This window comes from Stegodyphus dumicola, chromosome 8 (genome assembly GCF_044657685.1).
Source record: "Stegodyphus dumicola isolate Sdum_Otavi_A_Nest chromosome 8, ASM4465768v1".
Taxonomy (NCBI): domain Eukaryota; kingdom Metazoa; phylum Arthropoda; class Arachnida; order Araneae; family Eresidae; genus Stegodyphus; species Stegodyphus dumicola.
The window spans coordinates 29,642,794-29,660,905 of NC_140775.1; the positions used below are offsets into that span (position 1 = coordinate 29,642,794).

Genomic DNA, 18,112 nt, shown 5'->3' on the forward strand with positions numbered 1-18,112 from the left:
AGAATGTTTTTTCCACAGTTCGGTTTTTTAGAGACGTCTGCGAAAAATCACTAAAGAGGAATGGATTTTTCATTTGTCATTACTTTGCCCAACATATTGTTTCACTTCGGATGAACATGTACAGAAGGCAGCAATCTAAGATCGAATACTTTCTCCTTTTTTGCCATCCCACACATGAGACAATCAAGTACGAGTAATTTCATGCATTCTTGCTTCGGGTAAACAAGCCGATCATGAAAATATAAGCCTACATCTTGGATTCAAACTTTAATTCATCAGAATGGTGGGCAGCTTTACCAATAAAGAGCCAACGGCTCACAAATCATCTTTTGCTATTACAGTTACATAGATTTCATAATGGAAGAAAGATAACTTGGAACAGAAAACGGTCTTTGTCAAATGCATTTGTTTTACCCATAATCATTCATAATTGAATATAACCGTAACTTCGTTTTAAGCATAATTATTGAGAAAAACAGTTAGTGATATTTATCATTAGATTTATGTTTATCTCCCACACCATAACGTCGAGTCATTGAAATCAAATTACGCATTTAAGTAAGTGTGTACAAATCGGGATATAACTAGCTAAAAATCTGTTTCTTTTTCATGCGGGTCCATGGTAAACTGCTTTTGTCGTATCATGTAAATTGCAGTGTTTGCCTCACCAGCAACTGGCATTCACCCAGTAAGTGGAGAACGTTATTATTTATTCTATCAATTTACCATCGTTTAGGATATTCCAAGATATTAACTTTACAGTAATTTGTTGTAAAATTCTTTTCCATTCGATATCTGCTGCATTAGGAATGGGAGTTTTTCCAATGTTTGGTAGAGATATTAACTAGTTGTTACCGCATTAAGGAAATGTGACAGCATGTTAACTAAATGTTTTGAAATTACCGTATTTGAATAACATCCTTTATGTAAAATACAGCAGACCCTAAAACCTACATTAGTACATTTAGTATTTGTGTATAAATAAATGTTAAAAGGTAACTGAAATCCTCTCAGTTAGATGAAAAATGAAACTAGAATTTAAAATAGTTAATTTTTGAAATGTAAAATAAGAATTTCCCTAACAATAAAGATAATCGCATAAAATCAAGTTACAATTGATCTATTAGTTCGAAAGAAAAAAAATATTAATCTAAAATATCTAGTTTTAAATGATAAATAATTAAAAAAAAATAGCTGCGCTTAAAATATACAGAAGCACGATTAAAGTATTGAGCTTTAGTTTCCGTTTATATTTTGTAAAAGTAATAAGAAATATTTGGATACTCTTTTTCTAATTGTGACAAGTAATGGTTTGAGCGCTTTAGACGAACAGTGTAATCCAAAAAAGAAATACGTAATTTAGAAATTATTCAATAAAATTTTAGAGATTTATCAATATGAGAATTAAATTGAGCCTTGAAAGTCTAAGCGTGATATTACAAGAATAGTAATTTACCTGAAAGTATTCCGTAAAAGCATAGAAACAAGAGAAGGGCCACCTTCATCACCTGTGCTCCCTGCATAGTACCATGGCAGTACCCACCGTCAGGCCACGCCTACCTGTGGAAGAAAGAAACTCCGGATTAAAATCTATTTTTTAGATGCGTTATAGAAAACGAATTTTTTTCTAAAAGGTATACTAAAATAATTGATAAATTTTTGGAAAGTAAATGGCCGAGGGGGGAGAAGCTAAACGCTTATGCACGTATAACCCTAAAAAGAAAGTGTATGGGAAGAGAAAATTAATATTTTTCCCTCTGATTTTATTTGGAGGGGATTACTAATATGATCAAAAATATTCGGCATGAACTTGATTGTAAAACATAAGACCACAGTAGTGTGCCAAACATTAAATAATCTTCGAAAGGTTTCCTGCTTAATAAATTATACATCTAATATTATTTTATACAAAAGGAAAAAACTCTTAATCCATGGAGTGAACGCAGATTTTGTCCTGCGCCAATTGCAGTGCTATTTTTTAAACCTGTCGCTGATTTAATTCGCAGATATTTTTTACGTGCTTATTTCGCATTTGAGCTGTGCCTTTGCTGTTCTCAGTCAATCAAAATATCAATTAAATGTTTTAGCCCTCACTTTATTTCTAACCAATAAAATCTGAAATCTTTATATTTACTCTCCACTAGACGTTAGTTTGATCAGTGTCTGCTTTTATTCAGAGTAAAACGGACAGCATAACAGTTTGCTAAACAAAACTCAAGAACGCAAAGATGATCAATTATTGTTTACACCAGAAAGTACATCTTAAACCAGGTTTTAAGACTACTTACTTTGTAGAACCGATATTAATTACCGATCTTAAAGCTTTTGAAGAGGCACTAGAAGGAATGTGATCGCCTACAGACAAAACATGAAAGAGTTTAAATAGCGAAATTGATCTGAAGATACTGACATCCATGATTTATTAATGAGTCACAAATCTCATTCTGCTTCATAATTATTTGTCCCCAAAAGCAAAGAGTGGAACTTTTTAATCGCATGAAATGACAAGATAAATCTTAACACGGAGGATGTCCGAGACACGGTGGCCAGATGATGAATCGCTTCATTTTCAGTGGTCTTTACACCGCCTCCAGAGGATATAAGTTAATGAATCAATAACTCTGCTTCAAGCACTTAATGACGACTTTTATCAAAGTGTGTCGGAAAGTTGAACTTGAATAAATTTTAATTGCTGCTACGAATGACACCGAATCCAGTTATCTGTGCAATGGACATGTATTCTGTTACTCTGCATCTCAGAAGCTATTTATTTGTTCAGGCAGTCAGGCAGATTTCACGAGGTTTATGAAAGCGAAAAGGACAACACGTGTAAAATGAAATAAATAATTAAAAATGTGCATTTTAAGCTGGACATGATTTAATAAGCTATGCAGATGTTTTTTTTAAAGTATATTCTATTATGCGTTAAAAAGGGAACAAGCAATGCAATATTTCCAGCAATTTGAACTGTATTCCAATAAATAAGCAGAGCACTGTGCTTTGTTTGTTCCTAACTCTGTTCGCGAATGAACAAAATTAGGAGCTCTTCATGACTATTATTAAATAATTTCTACCAGCAGAATTTTAAAATGGCTTTCGGAATAAAACTAAAAAGAAGAAATTGCTTAGCACTCAGAAATTATTTATCTTAGGTGGTATTTTCGAGCACATGTGGATTACATACGAAATTCATGGAAGTTCTATGGACTTATAAATGAATTCTTCAGAACTTCAATGGCATCTCAGCCTGATGATAACAGTAGGGACTGTCGAAGGCCGACCTGAATCAAAGATTTTGCAATGCTTAAGAAACATTTTCTTATCCCTAATAAATTAAAAACAAAACATTCTATTCAGCTACGTTTCTGATTGCAGGAAGAAAAGCTCATAAACGGTTTAATAGAGCACTTCGGTTTAATAGAATAATGGCTCGCTACATATTTACAGTGCCCTCATGCCAAACACATATTATACATTCACGCCTTCTCCGGGGTTCGAACCCGGGCCCTTCGGCACAGTAGTCAGAGCCACTAACCACTATATCACCTGGGGCGATTTCAGAAACCTTAGGAAAATTTATCGCATATCTCTAATTGATAATACCAATTTGATAATGAGCTGATTAAATAACTAAAACTTTTATTCTGGACACTGTGTGACACAAATACACTTACTTAAACTCCAATTGTTAAACCTAAGTTTGGCATTCATATCGTTGCCAAACAAGAATGAAATCTGGCCTTTTACTAATTATTCCGATTTTTAATTATGTAAGAGCATAAAAACATATAACAGCGCAGAAGTTTTAACTCTTTATCCAATCTGCTGTTTGGTAATGTTTTGTTTTTGAATTTGCTTTAAATATGTAAAAAACCATTAATTCATATTCGATTAATAAAATAAATTACACAAATTATGTGAAAAATTATGAAACTAATGTTTGAAGAGGATTTCATGAGTATTTTTAAGAAGCAGTTTTACTTGAATTTAGGAAACATAGAATTTTATTTTAAATGTAATATGTTCTCATTTTTTGAGCAGATTTACTATTTTAAAATACAGTAAAATCACAAGCTTAAAATTCTTAAACCGCGAGATCTAATGTCACGAGATTTTCCTCTTATCAATAGCCTGGAGAATGAAATAAATCATATCGAAATTCTCCATGCTCAGAATTTTATTTCAAGTTTAAAATTCTTCTTATTCAGGTAACCTTTTCTTAATCTAATATACATTTCGGTTTCGTTTGCGGCAATATCATCAGTAAGAGGTCAGAGTTTATCGTAACTCCATAATTTAAGAAACAAGAACAAGAATATCTGTCATAAATTCTTGCGGAGAAATGTTTTTATTAGCATGTAAAATTATGTTGCCTGAAGGAAGAATGGAAATTTCTTGGTTATAGTATATTGTTTATTGAGGAATATTAATAGCTTATTATGAAGGGATTTGAAAAAAAAAAAAAAAAAAAAAAGATGTATTTTCTTTTGAATGAAACTTCTTTCGCTCTTGAATTTTATAATGCCTTAAAATGTACATTTTCTCGCGGGCTTGTTTTGAAATACATTTTAAGATTTCTAGCTATTACTTTTAAATTGGAAAGATCTCGAAGGAAAATTTTTTGTAGTGCTTAATTTTTTTAGTTGGCAAATTTTGTGGCCCTAAAGAATAGAAAGTATTGCCACTTGAGCAACATTTTTGTTGCTATTCTTTGTTTTATTACCTGTTTGTGTTGTTTGAGGGCTTGTCTTAAAATGAAATGTAATATTTCTATTTATTGCTTTTAAACAGGAAATGTGTCAAGCGAAGATGTTTGTGGTGCTGAATATTTTTAGTTGGAGGATTTTTCAACAAGCAAAATATAAAGTACTGCCCCCCTTCTGTAGGAAATGTTTGTTGGCAACCTGAAGCACAAGCTACCCGGTGACAGAAATGCACAGCTGTATTTCGAATAATTAAGTCTTTTATTTATTAAATATGTCTACATGGCGTCTTTAATTTACAAAAAATAATTTTATAGAAAACTTTGCTTTTTACTGTTCTAATTTGCAATTTTGAAGAGCTCATTTTAAATATAAGATATTATCTCTTGTATCTTAAATTTCTGAGAGGATGGAGCTAAGTTTTAAGCTAGTAGGCCTATCATAACTGCTCAGTTTAATACTGTTTAAGTGCTCAATTGAAATCCGTATACCAAGATCAGATCGCTCTTTCTTTGTAATCTTATGTTTTTTTTTTTAGCCCAAAGGGGCAATTTTCCAGAAGGGCTATTAATTTCGTTTTGGCATTTTGCGTTGGTTCACTATAAACGGCGATTCACTTTTCAAATTATTGCCGCCAAATATTAGAGCCATGCATTATACTCGTATTTAAAGCAACTGAATAATGAAGAATCTGCATGAATGTATGTATGTTTCTCGCACCGTGAAAAAAAAGGTACCTAAAGACATCAAATTTTGAATAACATGGCCCTCCACTCGAATATGGGCATCTGCAAGCCCAAATTTGGAATTTGTTTTATTATTTATTTCATATTTTGTAAAACTTTAACGAATTTTTGATTAACTAACTCGACGATTTCAAAGCGATCAATGGCAACACTGTACGGGGAGTGGAAATATCTCCAGCGCACGAGACTGTGTATCGAAAATTCTAAAAATATGCTCTTTTAAAATTATTTTATGATATATCTGTTAAATTGAGTTTTATGGTTTAAGTGCGAAGAATATGATATTTAAATAATAAAAGTAACATACTAAAGTTAAAAAAAAAGCCCCATTGGGAGTAATATAAAATCTGAAAGCTTTCAAAAAATATTTTTTAAATATTTTCTTATTTTGTTATTAGTATTTTTCATTTTTCTAAAAAAAATTTGGCCGTGAGCTGTTTTTAGCTTGTGCATTCGGCCTTTAGTGAATTTGAGTTTGAGACCACTGATTTATATTGTTACGTTTTTCTTTCTTCTGACACCAGTTGTTAGCTATTTTCTTCCTTCACGTTCGTACGGAGTTCGTAGATTTGGGGTGAATAACGACGACACTTGATGAAGTATCAAAACGCTCTTTATTTAGCCAGTACTAATCAGGACAGTTCCAAAATCACGTTACAGTCGTCGAAGAACTACTATAAACACGCTGACACAATCAGCGACACAGCCTTCAAGTTATTAGGCTATTGCGGTGGAAACAGCTTCACTGCAAAACACTAGAGTACAGTCAAAATCGTAAAAAACAACCTTATATTTAGCGTAGGTATAATGAAACACTCAATCGATTTCGAGGGCAGCTAAAGGTCCCTCCTCATCAGGAGAAAGAAATACATAGAAAGAAGAAAATAGGAATCACAGAAACACGTGGTGCTTATCAGCACTGCACGTGGTTATAACTAGATTTTTAATCAGAGTTGCACTGGCCGCCTACTTTTACTGAGCCAGGCTGTCTGATCAAGCATAAAGAAATATTAGCGAAGTTAAAATAGGGAGCGAGGGGCAAATGCACATTACGCTCAAAATCTGAACTTCAAATAATGGAAAGCAACCACTGAACGGATTTTTATACCCTCTGGTAGTACCAAGTGCGAGGAGGTAACGACATCTATCGGCAAAAATAATTGAATTAAGACAGTAGAATTTTAAAGGCGTTAGGAAGGACTGGATTGGACTTCAAATCATTAACTAAACTTTCTAAATCTTTGTGAATGTGAAAAGCCTCAAGAAAATCCAATTCGCCTATGGAAGAAGCCTTTTGGATGATTTTTGCAGACCCAAAATCAAAATCATGGTTAAAAGTCCAGCTATGATACGCTATTGAAGACTTGTTAATTTCCCCTTTTTTGACATAAGATTCATGTTCCTTGATACGAAACTTCAACGCTCTTTTTGTTTGGCCAATATATCTTAAACCACACTGACATGATATACTATAAATTCCCCAAGAATTCAAGACAGAAACGCAATCTTTTAGAATCGAAGGGTGAATTTTATTAATAGGGGAGAAACCGACTTGAAAATTGAATTTCTGGAGAATCCGTGCAATTTTATAGCTAACAGAAGGATAAAATGGAAGCACGACAAGGTCATTGATATTATTTCTAACAGTGGAATGTCTTCTTTGAATATCAATGACCTTGTCGTGCTTCCATTTTATCCTTCTGTTAGCTATAAAATTGCACGGATTCTCCAGAAATTCAATTTTCAAGTCGGTTTCTCCCCTATTAATAAAATTCACCCTTCGATTCTAAAAGATTGCGTTTCTGTCTTGAATTCTTGGGGAATTTATAGTATATCATGTCAGTGTGGTTTAAGATATATTGGCCAAACAAAAAGAGCGTTGAAGTTTCGTATCAAGGAACATGAATCTTATGTCAAAAAAGGGGAAATTAACAAGTCTTCAATAGCGTATCATAGCTGGACTTTTAACCATGATTTTGATTTTGGGTCTGCAAAAATCATCCAAAAGGCTTCTTCCATAGGCGAATTGGATTTTCTTGAGGCTTTTCACATTCACAAAGATTTAGAAAGTTTAGTTAATGATTTGAAGTCCAATCCAGTCCTTCCTAATGCCTTTAAAATTCTACTGTCTTAATTCAATTATTTTTGCCGATAGATGTCGTTACCTCCTCGCACTTGGTACTACCAGAGGGTATAAAAATCCGTTCAGTGGTTGCTTTCCATTATTTGAAGTTCAGATTTTGAGCGTAATGTGCATTTGCCCCTCGCTCCCTATTTTAACTTCGCTAATATTTCTTTATGCTTGATCAGACAGCCTGGCTCAGTAAAAGTAGGCGGCCAGTGCAACTCTGATTAAAAATCTAGTTATAACCACGTGCAGTGCTGATAAGCACCACGTGTTTCTGTGATTCCTATTTTCTTCTTTCTATGTATTTCTTTCTCCTGATGAGGAGGGACCTTTAGCTGCCCTCGAAATCGATTGAGTGTTTCATTATACCTACGCTAAATATAAGGTTGTTTTTTACGATTTTGATTGTCACATTAGCGTGTTTCTCTTCTAGTCTACTAGAGTACAGCTCCCGACTCTGCTCGGTCGTTCTCGGAACTCCACGTACTCGAGCCTCTCCACGCTACAATTCGCGATGCACTCGACGACACACAGAACACAGCTCTCGACTCTTTTGTTCAGTCGTTCCCGCAGCATATGATAGTTAAGAATATGATAGTTAATAAATAAAGGTGACACACAAAACGTTAAAGAAAGCCCCTTTGGGAGGGGCTGGTAAAGTTTTCGAAATTTTAGACTGTAATTTGAAGTTAACGGATTGCAGTTGATTTTTTAAAATTTGTGATATTTTTAGATTCTATGGGCCTTTTAGATTCTATGTAATGAGTAAAAACATGGTTGCTTTATTATTATTACTGGATCGGGAAAAAAGGGGCGGTTGCGCTCTGTTTTCAATGTTTCTTTATAGCATGTTTGTTAGAGTACGAGGGCTGAATACTCAACTTACAGAATATTTTAATTTTAATGTTTTATTTTTTTTTATTGCTGTTCAGAGTTTATTTCCATTTGATAAGCAGAATTCATTTAAAATCCCCAAGCTACTATCATTGTTACAAATAAAAAATTTCTTTTAGGGATAAAATATTTTGAAATAACAAGCCACATAGCAAAGTACTGATTTCATTATTTAAATAACGCATATTTTGCTGAAGTCGATAAACCAATGAACTTCCTTTGACTGATGAGCTTAACTAGCATCATTCTTTATTCAAAACTTATTTCTGACAGCTTTTGAACGTGCCTTGTTAAACTGGTACTTCTATCTCCTACTGCAAAACTTCAAATACGCAAATATTGACAGGGCGGTAACTGAACGTGTTACAGAACCGGATATAGATAAAACATTTCACATGCCAAACAAGATTTATCCACCAGATATTATTACTGTAGTCGAACCAGTTTTAACTATACCTACCATACATTAAAAAGCTCAAATACGCGAGTCCGAAGTCAATAAGATTTGATCTAATAATTAAAGTATTTATCTTTTGCATCCCCAATTACCGGATACGAAAGAAAACCGATATCGGTCAATGAAAGTTTATTTGCCTATTTATGCATACTTTCATTCATCGGATATTTGATACCAATTTTTCATTAAGCTCTAAGGTGTTATTAAATGTTCAAATTTAGGAATTCAAAAGTGATTAGGCGCACCTGTCAAAGTCGTCAGACTGGTGGACTCAACAGCCTAAAGTTCTAATTATGATATGATAAATAAAGAAGATTATTCTCTAAATAGCAAAGGCATCAATGGCTTCAGAAAAACAAGAAAATTACAATGGAGCAGCTAAAACTTAGGTAATGAAGATTAAACCATACGTTCTGTTAATGTTAATTAACAAAATAATGCCTTAATACTACATGTTCCTAGTAAAATGTAATTTCCTAGTAAATCTTTCAGTAATGTTTAAAAAATTTTAGTAATAAAATGTACCTACAGTGAAAATAATTTAATGTTACTGAACCTAACTGGTTAACCATTAGGCTAGATCAGATAAAAATAATAATAATAATAAAAAAAATCTGAGGGGTTTCAGATTTTAAATTACGTCCAAAGGGCGTTTTTTAAACATTTTGTATGTTACCTTTATTTATTGAATATCATGTTCTTCGTACTTAAACCATAAAATTCAGTTCAAGAGCAATATCGCAAAATAATTTTAAATTGAGCATATCTTTAGAATTTCCGATACAGATCTTTGCATTATCGTATTTTTATAATGCCTTTTCTCTTATCATTAATTTGAAAAAACTTCATTCAGTCTATTCCAAGTATTTTGTGAAAATTCTAATTTTAGTATTATATAGTCAGACGTTCAGAGCTAAGCTACAGAGAAATTAGTTTATATACATGATACATCTTGCATTTCTTCCGCTTTACAAAACTACCTTTGTTTGTTTAATTTTACAAAAAATGAAAAAAAAGCAACCAAATATTTTAATTATTATATTTATAATGGTTTTAATACGAACTTATTCTGGAACTTTCTTCCATAATCGTTTTCATTGAAAAAATGTTGGAAAATTAATTTTTGCCCGTGCTTTCCCAAAAGCATATTCACGAAAATTTTCCAAAATCGTCAGCTAATCGTTTATAAACGTTTAAACAGATCTCCAAATTCCAGTTCAGCAGTGTCTTTGAAACCTTACATATTAATACAAATGTATGCAAATATCTATACATATTCCTCTTGCATTAATTGCAATTTGCGCAATAGTGGGAGCAATTTTTGTTTCATTTTTTGATAAAAGTTGAGCATCGTTTAACCAAAATTCTTGAAATTCAGAATTATTTCAAATTTTGAAATGTTTATAATGTGATATTTTCGGCGTAGTTCCAAATTTAAGACGGAAATTCACATATGCTTTTAGATACCTTACAATATAGAAGTAGTTTAATACAATATGTTTAATAATACAGCTCGTGAAACAAATTTTTCTGCATTGAACCATCATAAAGTAGAGACGTCACCGATTTTACGTATTCATGTTGTGGTCTGTGACTGTTTGGTTTTGCCGTCATTTATATGCCAGAATTTGTATACTACCGATAAGCAATAATTCACATTTCATTCACTTTTTAACATAAATACCTAGTAATAAAAAAATCTAATATACCATAACTCACAATACGCTCAACACTTCATTACTCAATAGAATATGCCTCATAATTTTCACAAATTTGAAAATTACCATGAATTAAAGAACAAGTAATATAAAATATTTAATTACCATTCAATTTTATCATCTGTAAAATTCCTGTATGTTCTGTACAGGATATGTTCGGTAAAATTCCTGTATGTTCTGTATTAATTTTATAATCTGTGTGAATTATTAGTTCAAAGAGGCTTTGTCCCTGAAGGAATATTGTTTACGATTTTGCGTAGTTTCACTATAAATGGTACAGACAGCTGCAAAATTTTTCAATTTAAGGGGCAAAACAGTAATTCTTCAAGCACTACATGCTTAATTACTTAATTAAATATGCACATACGCATCAGTTAAATATACAAATTCGAGTCATGTAAATCCAGTAAAATATATAAATGAAGAATTCATGCGGTTTTGATTTATATATACGTAGGTATAATACAATCAACTAATTATTTACTTTTGTACATTATAAATGAAATATATTTTGTTTGCCTTGTTTGACATTGTAATAAAACATATTTTTTAACATTTAACTACAGAAGTAAATAGTTTTTTTTGTTCTCTATGTAAACAGTATAAATATTCGATTTTATTATTACCAGTTTCATCAACTCCGTATTTTCAGTATAATGAGGATGTAACTGCGTCTCCAACCCATGCTTTAAAACAAAAATCACCGCATTAGAATTTTAGGAACAGATACAGAATGGCCATAAAATTATTTGCATAGCTCTTTATTTTTCAAAAGTTAATTGATCTTTCTGTAACTGTTATTCATATAAAATAAGAAATATTATTGACGTATTAATTATAAAAAAATATAACCCCCTTATTGATTTAAGATCATACTGATTATTGATCATTGATTATTGATTATTGATCATTGATTATTGATTATTGATCATTTTCCTTTTTAAAGTAATTTTTCTTAAAACCAAGAACGTGTAAATCGTAAACTTCACGACTGCCATGAATTTCTATAAGAAAAGTTTTGAAAAAAAATTAAATAGTTTATTTTCTCAATATTTTTTAATCACTCGAACAATATATAAAGCGGATAATCAACAACGATAAAAACATACAAACTCCACTTACAGTATTTGTCTCACATTAACATTCCTAAACATTTTGAAGAGAACACCAACAGCTGCGTAAGCAAATTCTTTCTCGTTCCCACATAAAACATCATGATTAACAGTTCTTGCATTATCATCAATAATATCGATCTTAAAGAATATAACGTTCGCTTTTTTATTCTCATTACATAAACCTACAGCAATGACATGGCTTCTGCCATTTTCTTCTCTGCCACGGATCCGGCTCTCTTTATTTATGAACCAGCCTACGGCAACGTCAGCTAAAGGTGAGCATACCATCTTATCTGGTGTCATCGTCATCGATGTCCTCCAAAGAAATTAGTGTGCTTTCATCCAGAACAAAAGGAAGATGGAATGGACATCTGATGTTTCCTCCTGACCAATGATTTTTGACATCACGGTATTTGTTTGGCCCTCAAATGTGTTAATTCATTTAGATGCCAAACAGGATTAAACGGGGAAATGTCTGTAAATGGGTTGAGATGATGCAGGAGGGGGAAGTGTAATTAAAGTTCTTTATTATGTTATTTACCGTTAATTACAGAATCAGACACTCATCAAAAGATATGCAGAAAATGTATATACGATTCCGATTTTTTTAATCAGTATATATTAAAGGAGGTCGGATTAAAAAGTTAGCAAGCTTTTTAAGCTATGCTATTTTAACGCGCGATATCACACGGAAATTCTGTTTGTAGAGCCATTAGCTAGCTTTCTTACTGCTCGAAACTTTTCCGTAATAATTTATTGCTTTGTAGGGCAAGACAGCTAACAAATAATCGTAATACAGTGAAACCTCGGTTCACGAATTTAATTCGATTTTTTCGTTACCTGAGGTGTTCGTAAACCGAAACAATTTCCCCTATAAGAATTGATGAAAAATGGATTAACTCGTTCCTCGACCACAGATAACTGCCTTATTTAAACTTAACAACAATACATTATAAGCAAGTTCAGATAAACCCAAACCAGTGAAAATCAATAAATATAAAAACAAAATATATATAAACAAAAGACAAAAAAATCTGAAGGGTTTCAGATTTCAAATTACGTCCAAAGGGACGTTTTTTAACACTTTGTGTGCGTGTTACTTTTATTTATTAAATATCATGTTCTACGTATTCAAACTATAAAATTCAGTTCAACAGCAATATCAAATTAATTTTAAAATGATAATTTTAAAATTAATTTGATATTGCAGTTGAACACAAAGAATTTCCGATAATTGTCTTTAGAATTTCCGATACAGAGTCTCGCGCGCTGGAGATAAAAATGCTTTTTTTTTCGTACAGTGTTGACATTGCTCGCTTTGAAGTTGTTTAGGTTTTTAATGAAAAATTCCTTGAAGTGTTACAAAATCTGAAATCGATAATAAAACAAATTTTATATTCAAATTAGGGCTTCCACATGCCTATATTCTATGGAAGATTACGTTATACAAATTTTGATGGCTCTACGTACCGTTGTTTTATCACAGTGCGAGAAACATACGTACATTTATGCAGATTCTTCATTATTTAATTTCCTTAAATAAAAGACAGGGTGATGATATATGGTGGCAACGATTTGAAAAGTGATACAGCCTTTTAAAGATTTCGACGCAAAATGCCAAAACGAAATTAATAGTCTTTCAAGGCAAATTGCCCCTTTGGACTAATAATATTAACAAGATAAAGTATTCGAAACCTTTGTTTAATTTTACTGTACATGTTTGAAAGAGAGTAGAAGGCATAAGTGATGCGAAAGATGATATTGTCTGGATAAAAATGCCAGATAAATAACTATATTGAACGTATTTCATCTTTTATTTGCTTCTAAGGAATACTCGATTCTGCTTAAGACTCAATGAGCCACTGTTTCATTCAAAATTTGTTGGGACGTTTTGCCATCTATCGTTGTAATATGTTTCTAAAACGAGATACCGCATTGCCTTTGAAAATGCTAATGCTGTAGCTGTTTTACGGATGGTATTGTTACGTGAAACTGTACATTTTAAACCATTTTGCACAAATTTCGCGGATCAGAGGACAAGAATATCTTTTTCCCTTCTTTCTCTTCTGAACATATTGCTTCCACAATCGACTTCTACATCATCTGCTTCTGCAATTGCTGCAGTTCTTTACTGTTACATTCAGTCTTTATTGTCCTGTAGTAGTTTATCCACGTCTTCCTAACCTGTTGTTTTGCATGCAAACACTATAGCGTAACTAACGCTATCGTGTTTGCATGCAAAACAACTTGCTGCCAGGTTTTGGAGTAAGTCACTTATAGGTTGGTTTGGTTTCTTTAATTATGGCAAGGCAAATCACTATAAGGTTATCTGCCTAAAGGGAGGGATGTCTCCGTGGAGGACCTTTCTAAGGGAAACTGGCGCATATACATGTTACCCATGAGGAAAACCACGAAAATGTCCATGCAGCCAGCTGGGTCGCCGGGATTCGAGCCCCGAACTGAACTACCAAATTTTACCACTCGGCCGCTGGTGAGTCCAAGTGACTTATAGGAGCTTGGGTGTTAAAACAATGAAAGATATTAAAGTGATATTTCCAAAAGTCCCTGACTATTAATTATGTGGCACGGGTTATTATGAAAACCTTTAAAAATAGTATGTGGTAAATCTGAGTGTTCTTAATTCAAGCCACTCTTTGTGATCCCAGGCAATTTTTATTTACATAATATGTTCGTGAGCCGGAATATTCGTGAGGAGAGGCGTTCATGATCCAACCTTCCACTGAAATTCTTTCGGTAATCGTCATAAGAAAATATTTAATTACATCATTAAAGTGTGAAAATCTTAATTTTATTCTTTATGAATTTAACTGAATTCTTGTTTGAAAGCTACCGGTATATTGCAAATGGCTTATAAAAATCCCAATATGCAAATGAAATTTTGACTTGATGTTTTAATAATTGGCATGATTAAAGTAAAGGCATAATCTTATCATATACCTCAATACAGACAAATATGAAATTTTTAAAACAATTTGAACGTAATAGTACAAATCTCACAGACTTCGTGTTCTGTTCGATGACTTGGGATTCTTTTTAAGAAAACCGATTTAATTTTTTTATAACTGGATTGAAAGGCAGTTTAAAATCTTTACGGAATTGCTATCCATTATCCACACAAGATGAGTTGATAGAATAAGTATCATTTACAAATAATAAAAGACCGGATTTAACATGTCCATGTCTGCTTTGACGCTATAATTATAAGAATCATAAAGCATAGACTTAATAATTGCCAGCAGAATCTATTGTAAAACAGAACACCACCATCATCATTTATAAAGAAAAATATACCTCACAAAATATTTTAGACATCCGTTGCCATGACTGAAAAGTAGATCCATCAATCTACTTTTTAGTCATGGCAATGTATGTCAAAAATACAACATAAGCGGATATGGCAATTAATGGCGTAATTAATAGTTCTGCATTGCCATCGGCAAAGAACTAATCATTATCACTGCAAAATAAAATGAAGTAAAGAAACGTAGGCGGTTAGTCTCCAGAAGAAACGATGAGTTGTAAAGGATATTGACTAATACAATATGATTTAAAAAATATACCTACTTACTATATAATCTTAAACTAAGGCAATTAGCAAGGGTAATTATAGAATACAAATTATGGGACGCTGAAAAGAATATTATCCATTGAGATGGTATTTAGATGGGCAAGAATTCCAAGAGATATCCAATGATATGAGATAGAAAATGTCGATATTTTATAAATGAAACAAAATCTAGTAACACACTGAGCGAGCTGTGTTGAACCCTTTTCTCCTTGACACACCGTTAAAATTTAGATACATAAAACTATATTAATCTCTGATTAGTTACAAAAAGTTCTTTGGTTATTTTTTCAAGTATTTGCTGCCACATTAAAGAAATCTTGAAAAAAGAAAGCTTTTCTTAAGGCTTTCTTTCTTAATTTAATTATTAAATTATTAATTTACATTATTTTTAATTAAATTAAAGTTTAATAAATTATTATTTATTAAACTTAAATATATTCTTTAAATTTAAATAGTAATTTATTAAATTAAGTTAGATTAATTATTAATCAAATAAAATAATTATTAATTTAATTTAGTAAATTTAAATTAATTGAATTTATTATTATTGTAATTGAAATTAATTAATTAATTAATTATTAATTTAGAAATTTTACCTTATCTTTGTTACTTTACTTTATCTTCGACGCCAAAATGCTGGCATCAAATTATTCACATTTTCGGAATTAAGAAGATAAAAAAGCATTTGTACTTTTTTTGAAATGACAGGACAAAACTTTTACACGAAATTATAAATTTACATTTGTACAGAATCATGAATTAGCCAAAAAATATCCTTAGTTACTGTAAAGCAAATTCGCTGTGTATACTAATGACTAACAATAAATTATCATAAATATTTTTAAGTAGCAACAGTTTAAGTATAATATCCAGTTTTCAGGATATAAATGAAAAACGCGTGTGAAAACAATAGTTAATTGTAATATATAATTAAGAATCAGTGGGGATCAAAGATATAACCATAATTTGTTCCAAAGTCTGGAAACATATTGCATCGTATCGAGTAGATACTCTCATCCTTCAGTTCATAACAACAGATAAATCAAACAAAGATTCAATTTTTATAGATACACTGTACAGATATGTAATGCTGTATCACAGCATAAGAGTTTTATTCCAATTAATACCACAAATGAAATCAGATCAAATCATATTTTCAAAGTGATCTTCCTCATCGAATATCCTTTGCAGAGGCACATAAAAGTTTAATGTTTCTGCGTTACTTTAAAAGCTTTTTTTTTTCATATCTGCCATTTGTGGATTATATTTGACTGTAATGTCCTGCAGCTATCCTAAGACACAATAATCACAGTTACGGTAACCAGGACACAGCACGATACTTTAGATGCGTGATCCTTGCATTTAATTCCTTCGCAAACGTAAATTAAGATAGGTATGTGGCCCCGAAGCAATTTTAAGCGGCTCGCAAAGATATTTCTATTATGCATTTATTGCAAATACCGTTTTCTCAAGATTATGTTTGTTTGAAGTCGGAGTTATTTTCACTTTCATTAAAAACGAACATGAAGAACGCACCAGAAAATTTATAAATTCAGTTAATTAATTTACGATGTGATATAAGCCTTATTGTAAAATCTGAAGATACAAGTTTTATTAACTTTTATTCGAATTTGGCAAAAAACAGATAAGATCAGTTATAAATTTTTGCATTAATTAATCTTCGCAAATTAAGAATAATCGCTTTGCTTGGAAATATATTTATATTTGAGCAGCTTTTTTTCTACCCCCCCCCCCCGCATACAGATTAAAATTAATAAGAAAAGAACTCTGTTGATTGGTCAGCATCTACAATCCGTGATAGAGATAAATTCTACTAATTTCTCTCTGACGCTACAAACTTATCGGAATCGAAATGCCATCAACTGTCGAGCTTTTGAGGTTTATATATTTATTTTTAACTAATTGTTAATTTTAAGTTGCACTTAAAAGCCTAAAAGCACTTAAAAGCACGCTTTTCATGCCAAAATATACATGAGATAGCGAGGGTTTATGCAGATTAAGGTATAAAGCAGTGCTGTAAGCAAGAGTTTCGAAAGTCAATTATAGAGCGTGTCTGCCTATTCCACGCCATGTTGTGCAATGATTATTAGCGATTTGATTTTGTGGCGTTGAGTGCTTCTAGCCATTCGGCTTGTCTCGCCGGTCTTCTACAAACCAGAGCCTCTCCTGTGTATTAAATTATTCTGCGAGCCGTTAGGCTAATCTACATTTGAATTTGTTCAACGTTAGGTATTTCTGTTAAGCCAGAAGTGCTTGGCTTGTGTTGTCCTTGGCCAAGTTGGGTCTTTCTTAATTTTTGTGTTCGAATAAAAGGACTCTTTACACACTTCTGACTTTGTCTGTCTGCAGTTTACGACAAGAGGATCATTCGCCTGCAGTCTTTCTAGAGTTTACCTTTATATATTCCCGAAGAAGATGAGACTCTACAAGCTATAGTAAGAAATAAAGAATTTTATAATTACTGAGGTAACGTATATATTTTTATTTATGCGTTGAAGAAAATTTAATAAATAAGAAAGAAGTGGTTGTTATTTATTTTCAAGTTTTGTCCCACTTGGAAAATTTTCTCTGAAAACTGTTCATAATTTGCTTATTTTTATTCTAAATTAAAATAAGTTACTTGATGATTAGCTGAAAATATTTGAATTATTTGAACGGAATGTCACTAAAAATTTAAAATTTAGTTTTCAGTATACTAGAATTAAAAAGTGCAACAGAAATGCCTTACAGGTATTCAAATT

The 18,112-nt window shown here is 31.9% G+C and overlaps 1 protein-coding gene across 5 annotated transcripts in view; it reads right to left on the minus strand.

Annotated features, from left to right (window-relative positions):
* Positions 1–18,112, minus strand: part of Cad88C (cadherin 88C) — a 298,274-nt gene that overhangs the window by 80,662 nt on the left and 199,500 nt on the right. For all 5 annotated transcript variants that reach the window (XM_035354905.2, XM_035354902.2, XM_085821698.1 and 2 more), the window contains one exon: positions 1,457–1,560. In XM_035354905.2, coding sequence (XP_035210796.1) covers positions 1,457–1,523 — 67 coding nt within the window. In that variant the 5' untranslated portion in view covers positions 1,524–1,560. The remainder of the gene's footprint in view (positions 1–1,456; positions 1,561–18,112) is intronic.